Genomic DNA, 24,569 nt, shown 5'->3' on the forward strand with positions numbered 1-24,569 from the left:
GATTCCGAACCGTTACTTGCTATTTCCCTGCTATTCAGAACTTGTGCTGGGGAAACTCTTCAAAGAGTCAGCTAGGAGGACAGATGAGTAGGAAATAGCACCTCCTTTTCAACTGCTGTGATTTGCTGTATCTGCAGAAAGGAGAAGCAGATGCCATGACCTTGGATGGCGGATTTGTCTATATAGCCAGCCAGTGTGGTCTGGTGCCTGTTTTGGCAGAAAACTATGGTAAGTGCAAGACAGCACCCTCTGTTTTCCTCCTTCTGGGCTATGGAGAGAGGATATGGGAAAATCACAGTCCTGTTCTCATTGTGGCTGTCCTTTACTGAAGGTCTCCCATTATCTCGATTCTGGACTCTATGTGTAGAGTCTTCACAGTCATTTTACAAAGAAAGCAGTTATCATACCCCGCAGGGCTGGGGAGTGGAAGTTCAGAATGCTGTGAAATTTCTGCTAGAAGTAACTCCTCTGCAGAGGACAGCTAGGATTTCTGGCAAGTCTTCCAATTTCTAGAACTCATGTTATTCCTGCTGCCTCCATGCAAAGATTTAAATATAGTCAGCCTGTACCCTATGTGGGCTCTGTGCAGAGAGGGAAATTTGAAAATTAAAGTTTGTGTATAAATTCTAGAGGCTAGCAACTGAAGACCTTGCATCATTCAGGGAGTCTGGACTTGTTGAGAAATGGAGACATGAGTAGTTTTATCTGATTCTTTTTATTCTTAATTATTGCATGAAAAAGGCATGACTTTTTTTTTTAAAGCACTGGGGATTGACCCCAGGGCCCTTTGTATTGATTTACAACCCCAGCTTTCCCACCAATTCTCAATCCCTCTTTTTAAAATACATTTTGAGACAGGGTCTTAATAAATCATTAAGTTGCCCAGACTGGGCTCAAATCTCCCAGAGTGCTGGGATTGTCACCAGGTATGTCACCATGCCTGGCTTGATTTTTTAAAATCTGTATGTGTTTAATACTTTCTTCATTTTCTTTTCTTCAGAAAACCCTAATTGTCATAGACCACCAGAAAAAGGTAAGTTGGAATCAGGAATTAAAAGGCAAATTGCCATTATTTTGGAGAAGTGGTTAGGAAAATTTAAAATTCATATCACAAGTAGACAATGGGGAGAGATCTTCTTTAGAACGGAAAAGCATCATGAAAGGATAGTAATTGATAATGATGGTTGGTCCTTTACACTTGAAGTAACTTGTACATAGGATTTCTCATTTAATCCTATAATTTAGGGATTGGCATCCTCTAAAGATGCATAAGAGGAACCTAGGGTTCAGATAATTTATGGATTGTGCAGCGTTACACCAAATCTAGGGTTTGTTACTGCTTCCCACCACCTCAAACTGTATGAGGCCTGCATGAGGGTTAGCACTAGTCAAAGAAACTTGCTTATTTATTCCTTACTAGGCTGAGTAGACACTCTACAAAGACAGGTGTCTAGAATCATAAAATTACTTGACCTCCCAGCCAGGTCTGGGCTCAGGAAACCCAGGACAACCTGGCTCTCACCCAGGGGTCCAACTAGGGGTGGATCTGGGAAGATGGGGAGGAGCAAGTCAGGAGGTGAGCACTGGGGCTGTGCTCAGGCCCTGCAGACTATATTGCAGACAACCATCAGTGCAATCTTTTCTTGTCCTTTCTGATGCGTGCAACCGCCTAGCCTTTCCCCATCGTGGGAGGAGCTAAGCTCTTTAGCAACTCTAGAAAGAGCCATTCTTATTCCATAGATACGAATTCTGTGTTGCTGGAAACAATATTCTGATTTGAATAAACTGGGAAGCTGAAATCTTGAATTGATGCTTAAATTCTCACTATAAAGACCAGCATGTATTTACTGCTAAACATGGCAGCTGGTTTGTTCTTTATATTTTCCACTTTGTGTAACTACTTTGGTATAAAATTGTGTTCTATCAGAAAATGTCTAGTCTGATTACCCCTTGTTGTTTATGGTCTTATATTACTCGATCTCAAAGTATGTTGATTTATAAATTACTGGGGTTTCATTAGCTATAGCATTTAGTATCCATTTCTCTGCAGTAATACATTAGGACATGGATTGTGGATTTTAACTTTAGTAACTTATGTATTCAGGAAAGGGTTATATATCAGCCACTGCTGTAATGATAATGTATTCTTAGTATTTTAGTTTTTTGTGTATTTTATTTTTTTAATGGACACATGAAAATGTGAAAATTATACATCATAATGGGGGACTGGATGATATTAGTATTTTGTCTTTACAGTTCAGATTAATCTCTGTCAAGCCCCTTAATTTTACCACACTCGCCCAGATCCTCTTGGGACACTATGAATGATTCAGGACATCTTTGCTGCCCTGTGGAGATGCTGCCCTTTGATTGGAAGCAGACACTTCGGAGACTTCAGAGGTATTGACACTTCTCTTCTTCCATCTTTCCTGTAGGGTATTATGGTGTGGCAGTGGTGAAGAAATCAGATCCTGACATCAACTGGAATAATTTGGAGGGCAAGAAGTCTTGCCACACCGCAGTAGACAGAACCGCTGGCTGGAACATCCCCATGGGCCTGCTCTACAACAGAATCAACCACTGCAGATTTGGTGAGTGAATCCTGGGAAGGAGTTGTGGCAAGGTCACAGTAGAAAGGAGAGTCCCGTGGGAGAGAAGTGTGGTACTAGATGCTGTGAGTCCTGGTTCCATAGAAGTAGTATTTGTAAGAGTGACCCTCAAGGAAATATCAAAAATGGAAAGGGGGGTTGGGGAGCTGGGCAGCTAAGTCAAAATGGTTCATTTCAGTTGCTCATAATGGATTAAGTTAGTATACCTTTGCTTTCATTTCTTATTAAAAATACCAGAGGTAAGCAGTCCACGACTAGTATGATCCTGACGGTTTCTCCCTCTTTCTACTCCACCACTTCCAGCAAGAGGCTTCCATGTTCAATAGTTGCGATCACATCCACAGTCCAGGTCCCAAGCACCAAGTTAGACCGAGTGGAAGTTTACACCTATTGCTGGCTTTATAAAGGAGCCTTCCAGGACATTTAACCAACTTCTAGCTAACTTCTTCCTATTGCTCAGAACCACAGTGGCCTATAAAAGAGAATATAATCTTCCGTTTGAACGTGTTCCTACCCCAAATAAAACTAAATTTTTGTTACTCGGGAACAAAGGGAAATGCATATTGGATACACAGCTAGCAATCCCCACCGTAGGAGTTCTAGGCTGTGTGAATGTGGGTAATCCCTGGTACTCGAAGGTGCTGGGAATCATACTGAGTCACTGTCCAGCTCCTGTGCTTCCTCTAGGTGTAGACATCTGTTTATTTTCTATGCATGTTCTTTGAATACAATCAGGTACAAATCTATTTCTACCCCCTTAAGCTTCTGGATGTAAGACACCTACAGACAAATGTTTTACAATGATTCTGATTAACATTTGCTTTCTGTTTCCTCCCTGCCAGCTCCAAGTTTGGGCAGCTCCTTAAAAAGGAGAGCCTCATTGGATGGAGGCCTTTAAATCTGGTTACTAAATCTAGAAAACCCTGTGTACCTAGGTATTAGAGAGGAGAACATATCTCTGCACCACCATGCTCTGGTACATCAGTTTGACATGAATCATAGGAGAGCTGGGGTCACATCCACAAGTCATGGTGTAGCCAGCTCTCTCCCCTTCACGTTCTTATGACGAGGTGGTGCAGAAGGGTACAACAGAACAGCAAACAGTGGGAAGGGGCTGGGTTGTGTGGTTTATCAGAAAGAACAGAAAAAACCCCTCACTAGATGGGGGTGGGGCAGAGGATACCAAGGAAGTGCCTGGATGTAAAAGCTTATGCAGCGCACACAGACAAAAGGTCAGAGGATGTGCAAACACGCAGATCTGTCGCTGCTTTGCCAGGCAGGCATCCCATTGCCAGGAGATTCCATCAGTTGTATTTTTGCACCTCCAATTTTCCTCAAGACTTAACTTACCTTTAGTTTACTTAGTTGAGTTTGTTCAGGCCTCTGCCCTTTGTCCCTTTATTTTTTGGTCCCAATGGGCTCCTGACCTCTGCACGTTTGAGGCACTGTCTCCTTCCTGTCTGTGCTTTTACACCTGCGGGCAAAGAGCTAAACTCCAAGGAAAATTCCTTGTCTTCATGTTGAGCTTGTTGGCATAGTAAAGGGGACATCTGAAAACAGGTTCTACAAGCTCAGAAATTTTATTTCTTCCTTCTTCAGCCTAGGATAACACTGTCCTGATGCTCAAAGGAATCCCTTCCACCCTGAAATGCAGTGGTGATGAGCTCCTTTTCCCAACCTCAGTTTTACAGCCTATAGTCTATCAGTTCTGAGTTGGTGGATGGCAGGTCACAGAATGAATTAAATGTGTACTTCTCCTGGACCATGCAGCCCTGTTATGTGTTAGATAAAAGCCAGCAGTATCAGGAAGAGCTGACTTCCACCTGTCCTTCTGCACAGATGAATTTTTCAGTCAAGGCTGTGCCCCTGGGTCTCTGAAAAATTCCAGTCTCTGTGATCTCTGTATTGGCCCAACTGTGTGTGCTCCCAACAACAAAGAGACATACTATGGCTACACAGGAGCTTTCCGGTGAGTTCTTTACCTCAAATATAAATACAATATCCTATATTTTTTTAGGAACTCAGGTGAGATTCTTATTTTGCTAGTCTGTTATCATTAGGTTGAGATATTTTGTAAATAAGCACAGAGCCATGCAGGAAGGGGCAGTCAGGTTCCTCTGACAGCACACTGTCTGCCAAAGTGGCTCTCTTAGAAAGAAAAGAATGATGTATGGTATAGGTTAGCAGTTCTCAAATGAAGGCAATTCGTCCTCCAAGGAACAAAGACAGTATGTAGCTAGGTATTCGATTGTGACAACATTGGGCATGCAGGGTGTGGGGATTGCTATTAGCGTTTGGTAGAAGCAGCTAATCTTCCTACAATGCATAGGACAACACTATAGAGAAAATAATTATCCAGCTTCAAATGTCACTACTGACAAAGTGATGGAACACTAATATAGTTGAAAAAACATCAGGGATTTGGTTCAAGCACTTCCATGCACCTCTGGGTAACTAGAACCATTCTCATCTGGAAGTACAGACTAATGAAGTACATGATTTCTAGATTCCTCACTACAGTTGTCCATTATAGCGTGCCTATCATTTGTATGGAGACATCTATGTAGCCCACTACATTACTTAGTTATCCTTTTTGTTCCAGGCTTTCCGTTATCTGGTAGTTCCCGAACCCATGAAATGTACAATGCTGGTGATATTATAACAGAACTTCCCAGTAGTGAAGTGAAACACAAAGATCAACCCTATATTTTCAGTTAGAATAACTTTTTAAATTAGAGTAAGTACAAACCACATTCCACACATTTCTAATTGTATAAAAGAGTGGGTTGCTTTCTCAGGAATTTAAGAAATAGAAGGGACTGAAAATAGTCAGTCCCCTTTGTCAGGAATTTAAGAGACTGAAGGGACTGACAACTGTAGTCCCCTTTGACCTTTCCCTGGTCTCTTTTTGGTGATGAAATGTTTGAGAATTACAGATCAAGAGAAAGCCTCTTTTTTTCTTTTGGCTCAATTTTTGCTTACATGTTTAAAGCCTTCTTTTCATGGAAAATATCTTATAAAACCCAGTTATACCATTAAATACTTCAAACTGACAGACTATAAACTCAAAAGAAAATGAAGTGCATTCTGTATATGATACAGCAGACATCCATCTTTTCAGCTAGCTTTCCCCAAAACTCTTGAACAGCTGCAGGAAAATGCAGATTATTTTCCATGAAGCAGGGTTTTTGTTTATTTGTTTGTTTGTTTTTTGTTTTGGTACGGGGGATCAAACTCAGGACCTTGTGCTTGAGAGGCAGGTGTGGTGCCATTGAGATAAATCCCCAGCCCGAGGGGGATTATTGTAGCCAGACAGTGGGTCAGGGCCTACTCTACAAGAGTCGTATCTACCTGGATTATGGAGTAGGGCCTTGTGCAGATGTTTAAGCACACACGAGTCCACTGTATGTGTGATGTGTACTTTTAGAGGAGTGAAGTTAGGAGTAATGTAATGGATCCATACTCGAGAGTTCATTTTGTTTGTATTTCTTCTTTGTTTTGTTTTGTTTTTTGAGACAGGGTCTCACTCTATAGTTGAGACTGACCTGGAACTCCCTATGAACCCCAGGCTGGTCTCGAACTCACAGCGATCCTCCTGCCTCAGCCTCCTGAGTTCTGAGATTACAGACATGTACCACCATGCCCAGCCTTGTTTGTATTTCTGCTCTGAAACTTCTTGGAGATTTGTGGCTCAGTTCATCCTCAGTACCTCATCCAAAGACATGCAGACTGAGATTTAGTAGCAACAAATGCCTTAATAGTAGGATGGCCATACTCTCTGCATTTCTCATAAAACACCTCATATGCTCCCTGAATGTTAAAATCCTTTTATGAAGGGTGAATGATATTAAAAATTGGGAGTTTTGATTGAGTTTCAGTCTCTCATAAATGTTGCACAGGCATTCACATGTTTCAAAAAGCTGAAGGAATTGTTTCCATTCACATTTCATATGCTTGCTGGGTAAGATATTGCCACACTAGAAAACAGATTTTCTGCTGTCTGTGTTGATGTTAGAAAAGGATGTAATCTATTGGAGAAGCTGTATCAAAAATTCTGATTTACTATGTGGAATTGAGATTGTGTCAGCCATTTAGAGCCTTTCTTTTTCTTCATTTTTTTATGTTGCTAAGTAATAGAATGGAAGCTATAATTGCAGATATTTGGGGGCAAGCCTGGATCTATAAGGTGACTCCTTGAATGACACATGTGTCGATCTGATTTCCTCTCTTCTCTCCCCATCTGGACCTCTGCAGGTGTCTGGTTGAGAAAGGAGATGTGGCCTTTGTGAAGCACAGCACTGTCATGCAGAACACTGATGGTACGTGCACATGTTCCTCTGTCCTCAGGAAATCTGGGTCAGTAGGATTCACTGGTATTTAGGAGTGACTTTGTAGAAGAATGACAGACACTGTCAGTCTTCAAAGCTCTAATTCTTAGCTTGTGTGTTCAGTGAAGAGGGAAGTATTTACCTGGATAGGTAGAATGATCAGGACCATGGGATTCCCAAAGGCCCTAATTCCTCTCCCCACAGCTCAAATCTGACTTGCTCCTAAATACTTCCATGCCATTCCTCAAGAAGAAGACATTCTCTTACATACTGATAGTACAATTACCAAGATTAGGAAATTTTACATTAGATGGATTTAATGCTACACAGTACACATTTAAGTTTTCAATCATTCCAATAATGACCTTTACAGCTTTTCTTCACCTTGCTGTGGAAGCTGGATATATAGCTCAGTGGTAGAGTACTAGCTTAGCATTCACAAGGCACCTGTACATGTGTGTGAGTGTGTGTGTGTGTGTGTGTGTGTGTATTTCCTGGCTCTACCCACTGAGAAAAATAGGGGCAATAGCACACCCGTAGAAAGGATACAGGAATCCTTAGAAAAAGAGCTAATTTCAAGGTTGGGACAGAAAAAATATATGGTGAGCTACTCACACTGAAGTGTTCAAAGAATGTTGGAACATGTCAAAACACGCAGGAGCCAACATGAAGGACCTTTTTCAAAATCTGGGTTTTTTCGAACATTAAAATAATGATAGCTGTGCATAGCACACCCGTAGAAAGGATACAGGAATCCTTAGAAAAAGAGCTAATTTCAAGGTTGGGACAGAAAAAATATATGGTGAGCTACTCACACTGAAGTGTTCAAAGAATGTTGGAACATGTCAAAACACGCAGGAGCCAACATGAAGGACCTTTTTCAAAATCTGGGTTTTTTCGAACATTAAAATAATGATAGCTGTGCAGGCCAATAAGTCTAAGAATCCACAAGGCAATACTGATTAGACAAGCAAAGAAGGGCAAGATCTTCCTTATTTGAGAATGCTAAATCAATGAAAGTAAAGATAGAATGGCAAAGCTAGAAAACTTTTATCTGGCAAACACTATGAAGACAATCAATTCATGGAAGAATCACCAGTGGGTGCTGGTCGGTGATGACATTAAAACAAAGCAAAAATGAACATTGGTAAGAATAAGCACTCCATACTCCTCAGTGTCTCTCCTGCCAAACCTAATAATGTTTAGGTGGTTAATCACTTCCCTGCTCCTCTCATGTGTGTTCCTACAATTGTCCAGCCTTCCCTGGGTAACATCTAGATTGAACTAGCTGAGTGCCAGGTCCTCTAAGAAGGCTTCCATATGACACATCCCCCCTATCCTACAACAAGAAACCTCTGTCCATGTTGCTAGCATTACTGAATTAATCACAATCTATGATACTCTCTGACTGGCAAACATCACTGGGCTCTTTTTTCTCCTATCATATCCCCACCACCCAGGATAGAACATGGCATATGGCAGTTGCTAAGAACTTTTCTGAAGGAATATTAGGTTGGACTAATTTTTCTTTTTTCCCCTTGTATCATTTTTGCTCTTCCTTTAAGGGCTTACCTTCTTTCTGCTTTGGAGTGCTACCCTAACCTTGGTTCCTTGTCACCCTTGATTTCTTTCTGTACTTCTCTGAGTACCCCCTCATCTCTAGGCCTTTACTCTCCATTCTTTGCGAAGCATTTAGGTAGGAGGCCTGAGCTCTCACCCATTCCAGTATTTTGATTTCCCAAGGTGTCATTTTAACGTAAAGAATACATTGATGTTGCAAACTCAACTTACATAAATCTAAATTCCTCATCCTCTCAGAGTTCACTTTTCTTCCATGGCCTCTGCCCTATGGTCTTTTCATGCTCCTTTCCAGTCAAGACTAGATTAAGTCTGTCAATGTTTTATGTTATTTCTTAGAAACATATGTCTTAAATGCTATGTTACAGCTTAGAAGAAGCAAGATATAAAAGCATGTATTTTTAAAAAGAATCTTAATAACATATGGATGTATGCATATTGTATGTACATGTAATAAAAACGAAGAAATGTGCTAATTCTGAAGGTGTGTGCTATGGAATTATAAATGTCTCAAAAATGATACTCTGCAGCATTTTACGAATTTCCATAAACCTGTACTGACTTCATCAAAAACAATATTTTATCCTTCCAGATGCCTATGGCTACCCTCCTAGCACAGAGTGAATCACCTTCCATTTAATTTTTAAAAATATTCTACCTTTAGGCCATCACTCACTCATTAACACTGGTTTTCATTCAAGAGTCTTTATAGATCTACTGTTCCTCCTGCCTAAGTGACTTTTATTAAGATTTAAAACTAAGAACACCAGGGCCGGGGATTTAGCTCAGCGGTTTGGTGGTCTACCTCGCAAGCGCAAGGACCCAAGTTCAATCCCCGGTACCAAAAAAAAAAAGAAAAAACAACAACAAAAAAAAAACTAAGAACACTGATAAATATGTAATGTCACGAAGACACACATATAGATATATGCATATATAAAACAAGGCATGGATGGACATACACAAATGCAATCTCAAAGATTAGAGCTCTAGAAGCGAATGGGATTTTGAAAAGGAAGATTTTTAGTTTATATGTAGATACATTAAAATTTTATGAGCCCAATCTCATATATTGTTCAATTAAAGAAATTTAATGAAAAAATGAATAAAATAAAAAAGGTAAAAAATCTTGCATTATAAGAGAGAAACAGAAGTTGGTAAAACATGTTGGACACTCACTTTGGGTGAGTGTTGTTTTTCTTTTTGCAAAGAGAATATACAAAAGATAAAGCAAGAAGTTATAACAGGACATGGGCCTATGCCACACAGGCATGTGCACATTTTCACTTAGAAAGAAGGTGTTGGGCTGAAAATGCTGGTGCAGAGTCTGAAAATGTCCTTTGAAGTAATGTCCCTTCATTTGGAGATGCCATGTTACAGGATGGAGATTGATAAATTCCACTTTGAGCCTTACATTCTTCCTATGTGGGAGCAAGGAGTGCAGAAGGCTTTGGGGTTTAATACAAAGGAAAGTCATTTTGAGCAACATCCATAGAATGTAGTTGATTCTTACCTACCTTGGCCAGGTGGGGGTAGTCACTAGTAACTTCTGGTGTGGATTTAGATCACCTTATACACCATGCACATGTTCCTTCCCCCATCTTGTATAAACCCGATATGTGCACTTCTGTGCTTCAGCTGGCCAAAGGGTCCAGATCTTCCACACACCAGTGGGCTGTTCCCAATCCTGTAGTGACCAAGGCCATCTCCTCTGGCTGATCTACCTTCTGTCTTTCTCTTCACAGGAAACAACCCTGATTCATGGGCTAGTAATCTTAAGAAGGAAGACTTCGAGCTGCTGTGCCCTGATGGCAGCAGGAAGTCCGTGGATGAATATGAGAAATGCCACCTGGCCCGAGCCCCAAATCATGCTGTGGTCACACGGAAAGATAAGGCAGAATATGTTCGTGGAGTATTATACAGCCAACAGGTATGAACCAGCTAGGGTCTCCCACCTTTTACTCTTAGATGGGTATAGGTTATTTGGGGGAGTTCACAGCTAAGTACAGCCCTGACTCCAATATTCTTTTATGAAAGAGACTGGATCAGAATATCTGGGTTCAAATCTCAGCTCATAGCTTTCTAACGGTGCTGTCTTGGTATGATTTAGCCTCTCTGTGCCTCAGCTTTTTCATACATAAAATAGAAATAATAATACTATACCCACTTCTCAGTTAATATGGGGATTAAGCAAAATGATGCATGCAAAGGTCATGGGACAATATGTGGCCTACAGGAAGTGCTCGAAATGTGCTAGCTATGCAATTGTAGAACAGGGTCTCTCAGGCCTGGCTCTGCTTCAATATTTTAGTCACTGAAAATCAGTCCCCACCTGATGTATGAATCCGCAGGACCAGGAATCTTCCTTCCTGCCCCTTGACTTTGCCTAGGGATGTGATTATTTTCCCCTAATCTGTTCTTGTTCAAAATGAAGAAGACTGATTCTGTTTCCCAGCAATCCTTGATACAAGCCTTGAAAAATGGACTTGCCAAGGCAGACTGAGCAGTGCCTGAAATACAAATAAGCCCTAGCCTCAGAGAACCTGCTCTCTGGGGAGAACAACCATGTCAGGGCCAGCTTGTAGGGGAAAATCGCTACTTGAGAATTCTAATCCTAAAGGCCTCTCTACACCCAAACATCACTGTTCTCTTCAGCATAACTTCTACCTGTTGGCTCACCATTAACTTTCATTAAAGATTAAGATAACATATCTTCAGCAGACTTTTTAAAGCACGTGATGATAATATGAACTTTCATCATTTCATGTACAACCTTAGGAGTCCTGGAGAATTTAAGTGGCTAGTTCAAGATAGGATTCAAAAGGCAGCCAAACACAAACTTTTAACAACCACCTCTGCTATTCCTGTTGGAAGGAACATAGTTAATGTCTTAATGTCATAGTAATGTTTTTTTTGGCAGTAATATCAAAAGGGACATGCTATTGTCCTCGTACTTCCTATAAGCAACCCCCAAGGACAAGGGCAGTGAAGAGGTGCAGGGAAGAGAGATTAGAAAAAGCAGGAGTGGCTGTGGTCATGTCACATACCTATAGTCCCAGCACTCTGGGAGGCTGAGGAAAGAGGATTGCAAGTTCAAGTCCAGCACGGGAAACTTGTGGAGTCCCTGTTGAGAGAGAGAGACAGAGAGAGAGAGAGAGAGAGAGAGAGATTCATGGTATTGTACAATGTGCCCTACCGAGCTACTGCTGCTGGACCAGCCCCGGAGTCCCCACCCCACCCAGGCTCTCAGGCTCTGCAGGTTTAGAGAACTACAGCTCCCAGCTCCTGGCTAACATGGCTAACTCAAAGGCCAAGGTGCTAATACTGGGTCAGTTGTGAAGGAGGGACGCAAGCCATGGAGGAGACAAGCTGCACCCAGAGAAGCTGACCCCTGGCATCACTCTCATCCTAGACTCTTCCCCAAGTGTGACAGAGGTGACCGTCATAGACAAGGCACCCGCTGAATGTCATGTGATTTCCTTCATGGGAACAAAAAATAACTATGATGCCTAAGGTTATGAAGAGCTTTTACCTGATGACCAGTGGAGTGTGCGACTAGATAGCAGCACATCATCCTGCTGGGCAATATGGCATTTAACAGCATCTCAAAACTAACTTGGCCCCACCAGTCTTCCCTGTATTCTCTTCCTAATGCACTAACTCAGGCAGACATGGAAGATGATACATATGAAGCCAGTGAGGACAAGTCAGAGAAGCTTCATTTTGGCCTTTGCAATGTGGTATTTGAACAGGATTCATGCAATGGGAATGGGAAGCTTTAGCTTGCCTACAAATGAGGAAACCAGTGTTGGCACAGGTCACTGAGATCTTGTTCCCAGACAGAGTGTTATATTGGCATTTTCTCACAGATGCTTTTACTGCCTATTAGCACCTGCCCACCACCCACCTGGGCCTGCCCCAGTGTTAGTATGCCTTCACCAGCTATGGCATTAGCACACAGGCCAAGCAGTGGTTCATATAAACTCATCACCTACAGCACAGACCTGCTCACAGAAGAGACCAACTCCTTTATGAACAAGCTGGATCCCAGCCAAGTGTTTAAGACCAAAATCAAGACTTCAATTTCAAAAAAAGAAAGGGCCTATTCACCCTGCAGGTGATCAGAAAGTGTCCTCAGGTCTTTCCACCTCTGAACCTTCATCTGACTCTGCAAACTCTGTACAGAAATGAGCACACACTCCCATTTCTCCACTAGCCCCACAGCAATGATTTCCACACACAGATGGCCTCAGGGATGGCCACAACCTCAGATTTGCTGTAACTGTCATCATCTTCCCCAGTGACCAAAATCCTAAGCCTTTTACTCCCACTCATATTAGCTTGGAGTTGAAAGGTATACTGAATTTTATCTGAGTCCTTCCTTTACACTCTTCCCAGTGGATTGTACTAGCCTCTGGCTCCAAAAACTATGGAGAATTTCAGATCTTCTTTGTTTGTTTGTTTATTTATTTATTTATTGAGACAGGGTCTCACTATGTAGTTGAGACTGACCTGGAACTCACTATGCAGCCCAGGCTGGTCTCAAACTCACAGCGATCCTCCTCCCTCAGCCTCCCAAGTGCTGGGATTATAGGCGTGTGCCACCAGGCCCAGCCTCAGATCTTGTTTAAATGGCCAGATAAATCTATTAAGAGCTTTCTTTTCTTTCCATATCTGACCCACAATACCTTAACAGTAGTTAACAGTAGAAAAATTCCCTGAAAGAAGCCACTGGTTTTTGATTCATGAAGTATTAGAATTGTACAATTCAGTAAATAGGCACTAGTCAGATGTAGCTATTTAAATTATATTAAAAAATTCATGTCTTTGATTGCCTTCACCACATTTCGAGAATTCACATGGCTAGTACATTCCAATTTGAACAGTATAGAGATATGGAATGAAAAGTTTCCATCATTGTGGAAAATTATTTTGGATGTTGCTACATTAGAATATTTTCATACTGATCTTCTTCAAGTCAGTTAATTTTTATTGTTAAGTAATGTCAATGAACACCTTAATTTGGTGGGTTGCTGTAATATTTTATGAAAACTTTTGAGTATACAATTTTATATTCTTTGTATTCTTTACCAGGAATCTATCTCATTCTTCTCATTTTTCAGTTTCCTATGAAATTTGTCACCTCAGAGAAGGAAAGAAAGAAAAAGAGAGAGAAAAAGAGAGAAAGAGAAAGAAAGAAAGGCAGGCAAGGATAGGTGGGAAAGGGGAAGTTCTCAGAAAAAGATAGGACCAAAGGCCACTACTGAGGACTTTTGGGCACCCTGAAAACATGCAGTTGGAACCTCAAGTGGATAAATGGTAGGTGAGGGAAGTAGAAAGTTCCTGAAGGATACTCTGTAGCTTCTCTTAGTTCATAGTTCCCAGGGTTGGTTCAGAGCTTGGAGCCTTCTCTGATGCGTGTTCCCTCCTGCTCAGGGCCCCCTCTTCACGCACTTTCTGTTCATTTGGCAGGAAATGTTTGGAAATGCTGTATTTGATTGCGCAGCCAGATTTTGTTTGTTCCGGTCGAAAACCAAGGATCTTCTGTTCAGGGATGATACAAAATGTTTGGTTAGAATTGAGAATGATGTCACACCTGAAAAATACTTAGGAGAGGAGTATGTCAAGGCTGTTGGTAACCTGAGAAAATGCTCAACCTCAAGTGAGTAGGAAGAACATGGCCCGGGGAATGTGCAAACAAAATGCAGTGGTGGGTTCTGGGGTGTTGAGTATAAAGGTACTGTGACTCTCGGGATATGGCCATATGGGCAAGGTGAATCAGTGAGAGAACGACCTAACCTAAGCCCTGCACATGTGATTGGCTAGCCTGGAGAGTGAGCGTGCACAGGCCCAGAGCATGAAGCTAGTGAACTGACTGAACATGCAGAGGTCCATCTTGTTGCTGAGAAAATAAAGGGTTCGCATGCACATAACCATTGTCTGAAGTAAACTTTTCATTAGCGTTACCTACTCCAGTATGGTAGCCACTAGAAAAATGTGGATACTTAAAGTTGAAAAAAGCTAATTTCCTTAGTCCCATCCAGCTGCACATGAAGTGCTCAGGAGCCACAAATATCACTGGAGAAAGTTCTTTCAGACAGTGATGCTCTAGAGAGCTTGAACAATGATAGGTTCTGGTAACTATAAAGTTGCCAAGGATACTACTCATCTTATAGCAGGATCTAGGAAATGAAATAGAACACACCTGTGCAGTATAACTGGGGATAATGGATTCATTAGAAAGCATCTGGAAGACATGGGGGAGTAACATGCTTGGGCAGTTATTTGTCAACTGTAGTGAACAGATAAGAGAGTCTTGGTTCTAATTAAACACGCTTATTACTAGGCCCTGGAGACACTGATTCAGGAAGGCAGTGACACCTCAGGGTGATTGTACTTTAAAAGTTGCCCCATATAATTCTGATGTAAGTGATGAGCTTGTCTAGGGTCATTGTTGCAAAACCCAAGTAATATTGACCTAAGTTATACCTTCCACAAGGGGAGAGAGTCTGACTCTATTGTTGTCTGCCCCATCCCTTGTGCCCAGCACAAAGTCTGGCGGGTGTTTCTTGCTATATCAATTCCCCACTTGCCTAAAGAGGTTGGGGAGGACAGTCTTCCTGGGCAACTTCCAGCCACGTGAACTCAGGTGTGTGAGCTGCCCCCATAAGAAACACAGTAGGGGAATACCGTAGGGCAGGGAAATCATGTTACAGCACTTACATTCTCAGTGTGGAGTCTTCCCAGGGAAGGTGCAGAGCTGTATAGGCAAGTGGACGCAAGCACTGGGAGAATGTCCCAATCCATGCATCAGAAGTGCAGGGCAACCAGTATGAATGCCTTGGTATTACGTTTAACTGTCCATTCAATCAACAGTTCATAAATACATATAAATACATTTCAATGTCCTTCTTCTCTGTTCCACAGAACTCCTGGAAGCCTGCAGTTTCCACAGACTTTAAAATACAAGAGATGGGGCTGCCATTGCAAGGGAGATGACAGCTCAGGTGACCTGCAGGCTTTCCCCAGCCTTGCTGGCCTGAGGAATTTGTGCTAACCCTGTCTGTCTTCAAATTCCGTGTTGTCATATGCACAGAACACAAATAAAAATGATTGTTGAATTTTATATTTCAAAAACTGCCTTCTTTTCTAACTATTTCCAACAAAAGGATTTCTTTATCTTATTAAATATGTAACAGACCATAGAAGATATATCTTTATTTTGATATTTAACGAAGAGCATCTAGCATAGCCAAGGTCCTAAATCTAACCAGTTAGAAAAAGTAAAATTGAAATATCTTTTTTTTTTTTTTTGGGTACCAGGGATTGAACTTAGAACCTTGTGCTTGCAAGGCAGGTGGCTGAACCACTGAGTTGAATCCCCAGCCCCTGAAATATTTTTTACTAAAAATCATCCCTGCCTGATGCTACTGTAATTTCTTCCTTGTCTCCTGACTTTCTCAGCCCAGCTTCCTGTAAGGTTACTTTGCTTTGCCTGTCTTATTTATTATAATCATATGAACACATAGAACCAGTCTTTTGTTCTATCCACTTCCCTGAAGTTACCCTAGCAAGTCACCCACCTGCCAACTGCTGAATCAGCTTACTTCTTTCATTCTTGAGCTTGTTATGCTTGATACAGCTGACTCCTTCTTCCTTAGAATTCCTTCCCTTGGCTTCTCTGCTTTGATTCCTGCCTCTCTTTGTTCATTTGTGGCCTTCTTTGTGGACTCATCCTACCAGCCTGAAAAATTTCATAGAAATCTGCCTGGAGTTCTCTGGATCCAGTGCTCCTCTTACTTTCCAAACTTTCCTTTAGCCAGGCTAATAATTTCTGGGCATCCATATTGATAGTTTTGACCCCAGCTTCCAGTAACCCCACACTGATACCTCCTATCACCTGTGAGTCTATCCTCTAGAATCTTATAGCAATCAGAAGCCCAATAAATAAAATATTGGGGGTGGTAGAACACTTGCCCAGTATATGCAAAGCTCTTGGTTCAATCCAAACACTCCAAAAGCAAAATAAAACAAAAACAAAAAACTGAGGGGAATCATCCTGCTTTTCCCTCTCTGGCATCTGTAAACCAACTATTTTAAAAATGTATTTTATATCCACTGAAGACATGATCTTCTACCCAATTATTCATACTTTAAATGGAAGTGTTCAGTATCAATTCACTGTTTTCATTCAGTCCACATCCAATATCACCAAGTTCTGTTAATTTTACCTTCTAAATAATTCCCCAGGTGGCCTCTTTGTTTTACAAACTCTCCTCACAGCCTCCATTTACATTCAGATGCAAAACTGCAGATCTGAGGTTTCTCCACACAAAATTCTATACCTATCTTCTAGCACCTGAGGAAACAGGACTTGGGCCACTTTACAGTCCAGGCCTAATGTGAACCAGCTCTGCTCTTCTCTGAGCTCACCAATACTCTGCCCTATTTAATATTTACCTATGTTCCATCATTATCCCAGATCCTAGAATAACCTTGTTTTGTCCTTTGTTTGATACGATGTCCCATGTTTCCTTCAGGATATGATTTGTTTATTGCAACAAGTCAATACACTTAATTTTGATAGATACAGCAGCTCTCCTGAAACAGGGCTAGAACAATCAACACTCAGCACCGTTCTTCTTAAGTTCATTACTAAAATAGGATAGACAGATATTATTGGGTAGCAATCTACATATAATCAAAAACTAATGTATACCTATGATAAATAGAAGCATTTCCACTAAAGGTAGAAACATGGGAAAAAACTTTGATTACCATCAATTTTATTTTACAGTGGTTGGCTAATCCAATTACAGAAGAAAACTAAGATTTTACATATATATTTGCAATGCTTGGGATTGAACCCAGGATTTGTTCATGCTAGGCAAGTACTCTATCACTGAGCAGCATTCCTAGCCTAGATGTCAGAAATATTACAATTACTATTACTTACAAGTGGTAATTGTACATCAAAAATATCCATAAGAACAATAAAATATTAATAGTAGTAAAATAAAATACAGTAAGCTGGAATGAAAAATTAAAATATAAAATAATCTCCCTTACATATATAATAGAACAATAATTTTTTTTTTGTACTGGGGATCGAACTCAGGACGTGGTGCTTGGGAGGTAGGAGTGGTGCCACTGAGCTAAATCCTCAGCCCTAGAACTATAATTTTTAAAAATAAATAAAATGCATTATTTACTAAATTAATAACATCTACATCTAAAAACCATTCAAATCACAATTAGTAAGGCAAAAAATAATGTAACAGACATTGCCTGGATAGAAAGACAGGATCTTGTAAACATGCCTATTCTCTCTAAATTAATCAATATACAATTTTTTTAACTTGAAAAAATGATGCTAATGCTTGACCAAAAATTAAGTTAGATGAGAAAAATTCTGAGAAAAGAGTGACAATACACTGGCTAGTTCTTCCAACTACTATAAGATCCTAGCCACTGGCCTTGGCAATGATATTTTTGAGATATTACACCAAAAGCTCAGGCCACAAAAGCAAAAATAAGTAAATGGTACTCCATCAAACCAAAAAATCTTTTGTCCATCAAAAGAAATAATGAGCATAATGAAATGGCAGCCTGTAGGTTGAGAAGCTATATTTTCAAATCATGTATTTATAAGGGATTAATGCTAACATTTATAAAGCATTCATACAACCCAACGGTAGAAAAACAAATAAAAATAATGTCAAATGACCCAAATAGGCATTTATCCAATGAGGAAAAATTGCCAATAGGTATGTTAAATGTGCACAATGTCATTGAGCATGAGGGGAATGCGAATTTAACTGGGTATGACATACCATTCCATATCCATTAGGATGACCACGGTATTATCAAAAAGTCAGAAGATAACAAATGCTAGTGAGAGTGTGGTGAAAAGGGAAGTCTGTGCACTGTTGGTAGGAATGCAGATTAGTGCAGTCAAAATAGAAAAGAAAGGTAATTTTCATTCTAGTGATCTCTTCCTATTAGGTTCACAGCTTCAAATCCTCTTACTGAGGTCCTTAATTCACTTAGTGTTCCCCTCATCTTCCTAGTTACCCACAGGAATTGTGCAGCATGCAGCCTTGATTACTCTCCTACTTAATTCACCATATCCACCTATTTGTATGGTTTGACTTCCAAACATTTCTTAAATTTGTGCCCTCCTTTCCACCCTTATTTTTGTTTCTGTATTACACTCCAAATGTCTTCCCTACATACTCCAAAAGAATTTAGCTGGTCTTCCTGCCTGTAGTCTTTTCTCTCTGAAGTCATAGTTCTCCATTTGCCAATTATCTATGTCACCCTCACCTGAAACTTATACAGTGGACCCTGGAATTATAACAGCCTGGTTTATGAACAACTTGGGTTACGACTGGAATTTCAGTTTTTACTTAATAACAAAATCTTGAATTATGACCCAATTACTGACTGCTTATACTTCCAGATGGTTTCAGATACAGATTTAACCCTTAAAAAATTCTGGAAGAAACATTACAACATTCTTTCCTGTGTTGGGTTAACTAAGAAATCCTGGGCCAGTGTCAGGACCCTGAGTTCTGCCTGTGTACAGGAGAGGGACTTTGAAGGCTGTGTAGAAGAGCCTGAGCCTTCAATTGACCAACCAGCCTTCAGGAACAGAGAGAGTTTGTAAGTCAAGGGTCCACTGGCAATCTGAATAAACTCTAGGCTCTGCCTCAGCAGAGCACACAAAATCCCTTCAAGTCTGATTTCTGCCAACCTTTCAAGCTTTATTTTTGCCACTACCATTTATATGGTTGTTCTAATGAATTTTATAGATTTTTAACATTCGAATCTCAAGGCCAAATTAACAGCCAAAGTTCTTTATATTTTCTCCACGGTTTGGTTTTCCAGTCTGTACATAAATCACATCTCAACCTTCCTTCATATCTTTGTTTCTCTTCCTACCGGATTAAAACCACCTCCACCTACTCTTCGCCACACAGCAAAGGAGCATCTTAATTCCTCTCTGTTCCTGGTCCTTGTGTGTGTTGAGGTCTGTGTGACAATGTGGAACCGTAAATAATGAACTTCTAGAATTTGGATGACAATGACGTCACTTGTTGTTACCCAGTCATGCCAATAATTAAATTACATGTACCTTTTAGAACAGCGACACCTGCTTCATAGCAGAGTCTGAAAACAGGGAGCCTAGTCTGGCCACTTTTGACCCAGCAGAAGTGTTTTAATTAGGCCACAAGCTTTTGAATGTTTTTCAATTACTCTCCAAATTTTTAAAAATGGAAAACGTCCCATAAAAATCTCCTTTTATTGCCTCACAAGCACAAGGTCCTGAGTTTGATCCCTGGTGCAAAAAGAAAGAAAGAAACAAACAAACAAATAATCTCCATTTGTGGCTTCTCTTGAAAAAAAAATGGTAGAACTGGTCATCTAGGTCCTGCAATGCACCTGGCTGAGTAGGATCCGCTTCCTTTTGTCAGGAATGACCTCTTCAGTTTTTTTATTTTTATTTTTTGTTTGTTTTTTGAGACAAGGTCTCACTGTATAGTTCAGGCTGGCGTTAAACTCACCCATGTAGCACAGGTTTCAAACTCAGGAGATGCTCCTGCCTCAGTTTACTGAGTGCTGGGATTACAGACATGGACCACCACGCCAGGCTCCTGGCTTTTTATTTTAAAGCAGTAATTTTGAGTTTGCAGCCCTAGATGTACCGTTAGGGACAGCGAGCTACCATGTTTCCTGTGCGTATCATTCAATGGCTTGTACTCATTTTCCTGTGTATGGTGCATCCTTTTCACTTTAACTGCCTGCACAGCCTGACACATCCTTCAGGAAGGACTCAGTTCCAGTCTCCAGCAGCTTTTCATTGAGCTCTTGATGGACTCGGCATGCCTGTGTACTCCCATATCACATGGCACACATCTCGCTGTCATATCCCTATCACATTATATTCAGTTTAAATGTTTGTAGGAATGCTGAAATTCTTCATTATTTCATCTCACGGAGGGATCGACTAGAAATCCTTGGTGGAAATTTCGAGAGCCATTTCTTTTATTCGTTTCATTGTTCCCTCAATAGCCATTAAGAAGGCAACCCAGGCTTGCATGCCTTTAATCCTAGCACTGTGGGAAGCTGAGGCCGGAGGATGCAAGTTTGACCCCAGCCTGGCTAATTTGGAGAGAATTTGTCTTAAAATTAAAAATAAAAAAAGTGCTGGGAATGTAGCTCAGTGTGAAATTCTAGGTTGGACCCCAAGTACCCCAAAAAAGAAAGAGGGCGGAGGAGGGGCGACAAATGACTGATATAAAAGAAAAAGCGTGACTCGCCCAATAATTCCGTCTTTTTGGTTCTGGAGGAGCACGACGCTCCAGAGAACTACAACTCCCATCAGGTACTTGGGGATCCTCCCGGCTACCAGGCAAGAGCACAGTTTAGGGACTACCATTCCCGTGATGCTTCGCTTCCCGCGCTTGCGCAGAACACAGGGCCACGTAGCTTTCGCGGTACCGGAGCACGCACTTCATTCATGGCTACCGTGGACTCTTGTCGGGTAGAGGGTTGCGGCGGTGCGGGAGGCACTTTCCAGCCCTACCTAGACTCCTTGAGACAGGAGCTGCAGCAGAGGGACCCGACGCTGTTGTCAGTAGTGCTGGCGGTCGCCGTGGTGCTGCTAACGCTGGGTAAGTAGGTGGCCAGTGGGTCTGCGGCTGCGGGCGGGCAGCGTCGGGGCTTCGCCTTCGCAGGCCCCGGTGCGGTGCGAGGGACACCTTGGGGACATCTGGATTATGAGACTTACTCTCTCTACACTCCACTCTTGGTGAAACTGCGGCGGCAGCGCTGCGCTGAAGGGGCATCCCGGGAGACCCTCAGTAACGTCTGGGTTCCTGGGACGCTGGTTAACCTTCCTCTGTTGGCCGCCGTGCCTGAACTCATGGTTCCTCCCCTTCCATCTTCTTACTGCCGAGACTCACATGGTCTTTACACCGATTTTAAGCTTTCTGTGTTTGCGAGGTGGGCGCTGAGGCCACATGCGACTAGAGGTAGTCACGTTCCGTGTTCGGGGTACGGGGAAGTTGAGAGTTGATAGTGGCTGGCACTCCAGAGGGTTCCTAATTTCAACAACAGTAACGATTATAATGGTGGTAATTAAAAAGTAAGTCACAGATGAATGCGGTGTTATGTCGTAAGATGTGTGTTAGTAGCACTGATTATCAGCGCACAATTTTGTTATTTTTGTCTCTACAGTGTTCTGGAAATTAATCTGGAGTAGAAAGAGCAGTCAAAGAGCAGTTCTTCTTGTGGGTCTTTGTGACTCCGGGAAAACACTGCTATTTGTCAGGGTAAGTGCTTTGATTTACAGTACACCTCTTTTAATGGAAAAAGTAATGCATCCTAGTATTCCTGAGATCTGATGGTTTATTTGGTAAAGAAATTTATGCTGACAAATTTGGGAGTTAATTCTTGACTTACTTTTGAGGACAAAAAGACTGGAAAACCTATGAGGGAAAATTTTATCACAAATGTTTTATGTAAGTGTTCTGTGGCTAAGCTGACAGAACAGTTGGAGGTAGAAGCTAGTGGTATACATACAGTTTATAATTTTGGGGGATACTAAACCTTTCTGAGAGCCTTTTTAAAAAATGTTTTAAGATTTTGCAATTTTTCAGATTTTGGAATATTTCCATAGATTTTTTTTTCTAGTTTAGCATCGCTAATCCAAAATCTGAAATGCTCCAAAATATAGAACTTTAAAAAACAATATATATCACTCTTCATTGTAAAATATGTTATAAATTTTGTACAGCCCATTATTTGTTGCAGAATACCTTTTGTATCAGTAGCCAAACTGCACGCAGTTGGACCATGATTTGACAAAACCAGTTGTGTCCCAGTTTGTAGATTTTTTATCTGTTAAATTTACTGTCATTAAATCTGATAAGTGACATGAATGTTGGTTGATATTTTTGTTTGTGTTCACAAGTAAGTTGAAAATGACACAATGAAGATGGATGTTAAACTTTACCCCATTTAGCAACTTCTTTGCTGAATCAGATACTAGGGTACTATTTTTTAGTTTCATGTGCTACAGGCACAATACACTTTTAAGTTTAACTTGCATTACTAACCTTTCTTTGTCACTTTTAAACATTTAAACAGTCAATAAAACAATAAATAAAAGCCTGAGTCAGCTTTTGCTGATTATGGTATAAATATTCCCAGCATGATTCCAACAAGTTAACAGCTCAGTTTTGCCAGACTTTTAAAAAATGGATAACCCTTTTATTTATTTAACATTTTAGGTTATGTTTCTTTTCACTAATATTTATTTTTAATGTATTCAGTATTTTTGAGTGTGTATTTTACTATGGAGAATAGGAGAGGTTTGTCTGCTTTTTAATCTTCCTCTGGAGTACAGATATTATTTTTCTAGGCACTAAAGAAATATAATCTAGAGTCATTTTTGATGGTTAAAATGTTTACAGAGGTCGGTAAATTTAGCCACTAACCATGGTTTGAAAATAATGTTTTTCTTTTCTATGAAGTGAGAAAAATGAAGTAATGAAGTTTACAGTTAATTAGATTTTTCCATAAGCTAAAAAATAAATGATCCTTTCCCTGTTACAAGAAGCATTTGTTTATTTGACCTTATACTTGGAAGAGTTAGAACTTTAGTACTCCTATCAGATTTGCTCTTATTGTAACATGTTTACTTTGATCCCTTCCATCTTATTTTTTACAGTTGTTAACAGGCTGTTACAGAGACACGCAGACTTCTATTACTGACAGCTCTGCTGTGTATAGAGTCAACAATAACAGGGTAAGATGTTCCTGGAGGGTTGGAGTCTGATGCTCCTACTTAATGCAGCATGTCAAGAAAGAATATTTCTAGAACAAATCACTGAGGTTTTAGGTATCATTTGTAGCTTTATCTTTATGAACATGCTCTGTGACAAATTCTGTTCTTGACAGTACATGCAGCAGATTTAATCATGTTCACCTCTTCTTAAAATTTACATACAATAGCATTTCATCACATTTTAGTTTTATATATATTTTTTTAATTGAGTTTATTGGTACATTTTAGGTGTACAGTACAGTTACATTCATTATTGGGATCTTGTACCTTTACATGACAGGTCTTGGATCTCATTTTTTCCCCTTGTTATATTTTGTCTTTTTAACTTTACTGTGAGTTCTTCAGAATCAGCATTAAGCCTCTTTTTTCTTTTATGTTTTAAATGGTTTATATGTGTATAAGACAAAAATTTGGTGAAAAGTAATTTGTTTTCTGGTCTCCACTTAGTCCTTTCCTCAGAAGCATTAATTTAATTTTTTGTGTATAATTATCTAAACGTTCTATGCATATACATATGTATCGTATCTGTAATTTTTCCTTTTAAACACACTGTTCACCTGTTTTTCATCTAACAGTGTGGCTGATACAGTTGGCTTTTTTTTCTTCCTACATTTGATTACAGTACTATCTGGTTGATTTGTGAGGTAATGTAGTATTCCATTGTGTAGCTGTACTGTGCAATTAAATTTTTATTTAATTAGAAATATTAAGGTTTTTTTGCTCAGTTTGTATTAGTTGCTTTTACAGCATTGCAATGGGTGATGTAAAGAGTATATATGATTATATTTCAAAAATACCCGAAAGTATCATGAAAAAGCCTTTTTATGTACCTGTGTAACACCAGACTATGGACACTGACTACCAAACCAATTATAATGTTCTGTGAATTTTGGTGAATGAATAGAGTAAGGGCTGGCTGGCTGATTGGAGAGATGAAAGGATAGATAGAATTGAAACTATTGATCTAAGAGACTTCCCTTTTTCTTGTGCCTTCTACTTTCTGGTGCCTCCAGAGTTAAATGTCCTAAGCAAGGATAAAGGAATATCCATTTAAATATCTTGAGTTTTTTTGTTTTGTTTTATTTTGTTTTTTTTTGGTGGTACTGGGGATCGAACTCAGGACCTTGAGCTTGTCAGGTACATGTGGCACCCCTGAGCTAAATCCCCAGCCCCTTTGGGATTTTTTTTTTTTTTTTTTTT

The 24,569-nt window shown here is 40.3% G+C and overlaps 1 protein-coding gene, 1 long non-coding RNA gene and 1 pseudogene across 3 annotated transcripts in view; 2 read left to right on the plus strand and 1 right to left on the minus strand.

The window, feature by feature from the left end:
* The window catches only part of LOC104863162 (serotransferrin), a 49,571-nt gene that overhangs the window by 15,928 nt on the left and 9,074 nt on the right, over nucleotides 1–24,569 (plus strand). Inside the window, exons 10-20 of one of the 2 annotated variants that reach the window (XM_010625485.3) lie at nucleotides 138–228; nucleotides 1,001–1,033; nucleotides 2,436–2,591; nucleotides 4,449–4,578; nucleotides 6,864–6,928; nucleotides 10,261–10,445; nucleotides 13,988–14,181; nucleotides 20,756–20,767; nucleotides 20,948–21,192; nucleotides 21,758–21,852; nucleotides 23,253–23,330. In XM_010625485.3, the coding sequence (XP_010623787.1) occupies nucleotides 138–228; nucleotides 1,001–1,033; nucleotides 2,436–2,591; nucleotides 4,449–4,578; nucleotides 6,864–6,928; nucleotides 10,261–10,445; nucleotides 13,988–14,181; nucleotides 20,756–20,767; nucleotides 20,948–21,192; nucleotides 21,758–21,852; nucleotides 23,253–23,330 (1,284 nt within the window). Of the gene's footprint in view, nucleotides 1–137; nucleotides 229–1,000; nucleotides 1,034–2,435; nucleotides 2,592–4,448; nucleotides 4,579–6,863; nucleotides 6,929–10,260; nucleotides 10,446–13,987; nucleotides 14,182–15,442; nucleotides 15,624–20,755; nucleotides 20,768–20,947; nucleotides 21,193–21,757; nucleotides 21,853–23,252; nucleotides 23,331–24,569 lie in introns of those variants that run through there. The other variant, XM_010625484.2, reaches the window with a different exon arrangement.
* Nucleotides 11,701–13,022, plus strand: LOC104863221 (annotated as a pseudogene).
* Nucleotides 16,064–19,555, minus strand: LOC104863161. The gene is made up of 3 exons (XR_780497.1): nucleotides 19,460–19,555; nucleotides 16,976–17,170; nucleotides 16,064–16,259 (listed from the first exon to the last, which is right to left on the minus strand). It is a non-coding gene; the product is annotated as an uncharacterized LOC104863161 (long non-coding RNA).

The sequence above is a fragment of the Fukomys damarensis genome, unplaced genomic scaffold (genome assembly GCF_012274545.1).
Source record: "Fukomys damarensis isolate Sample0158 unplaced genomic scaffold, DMR_v1.0_HiC HiC_scaffold_37, whole genome shotgun sequence".
Classification (NCBI taxonomy): domain Eukaryota; kingdom Metazoa; phylum Chordata; class Mammalia; order Rodentia; family Bathyergidae; genus Fukomys; species Fukomys damarensis.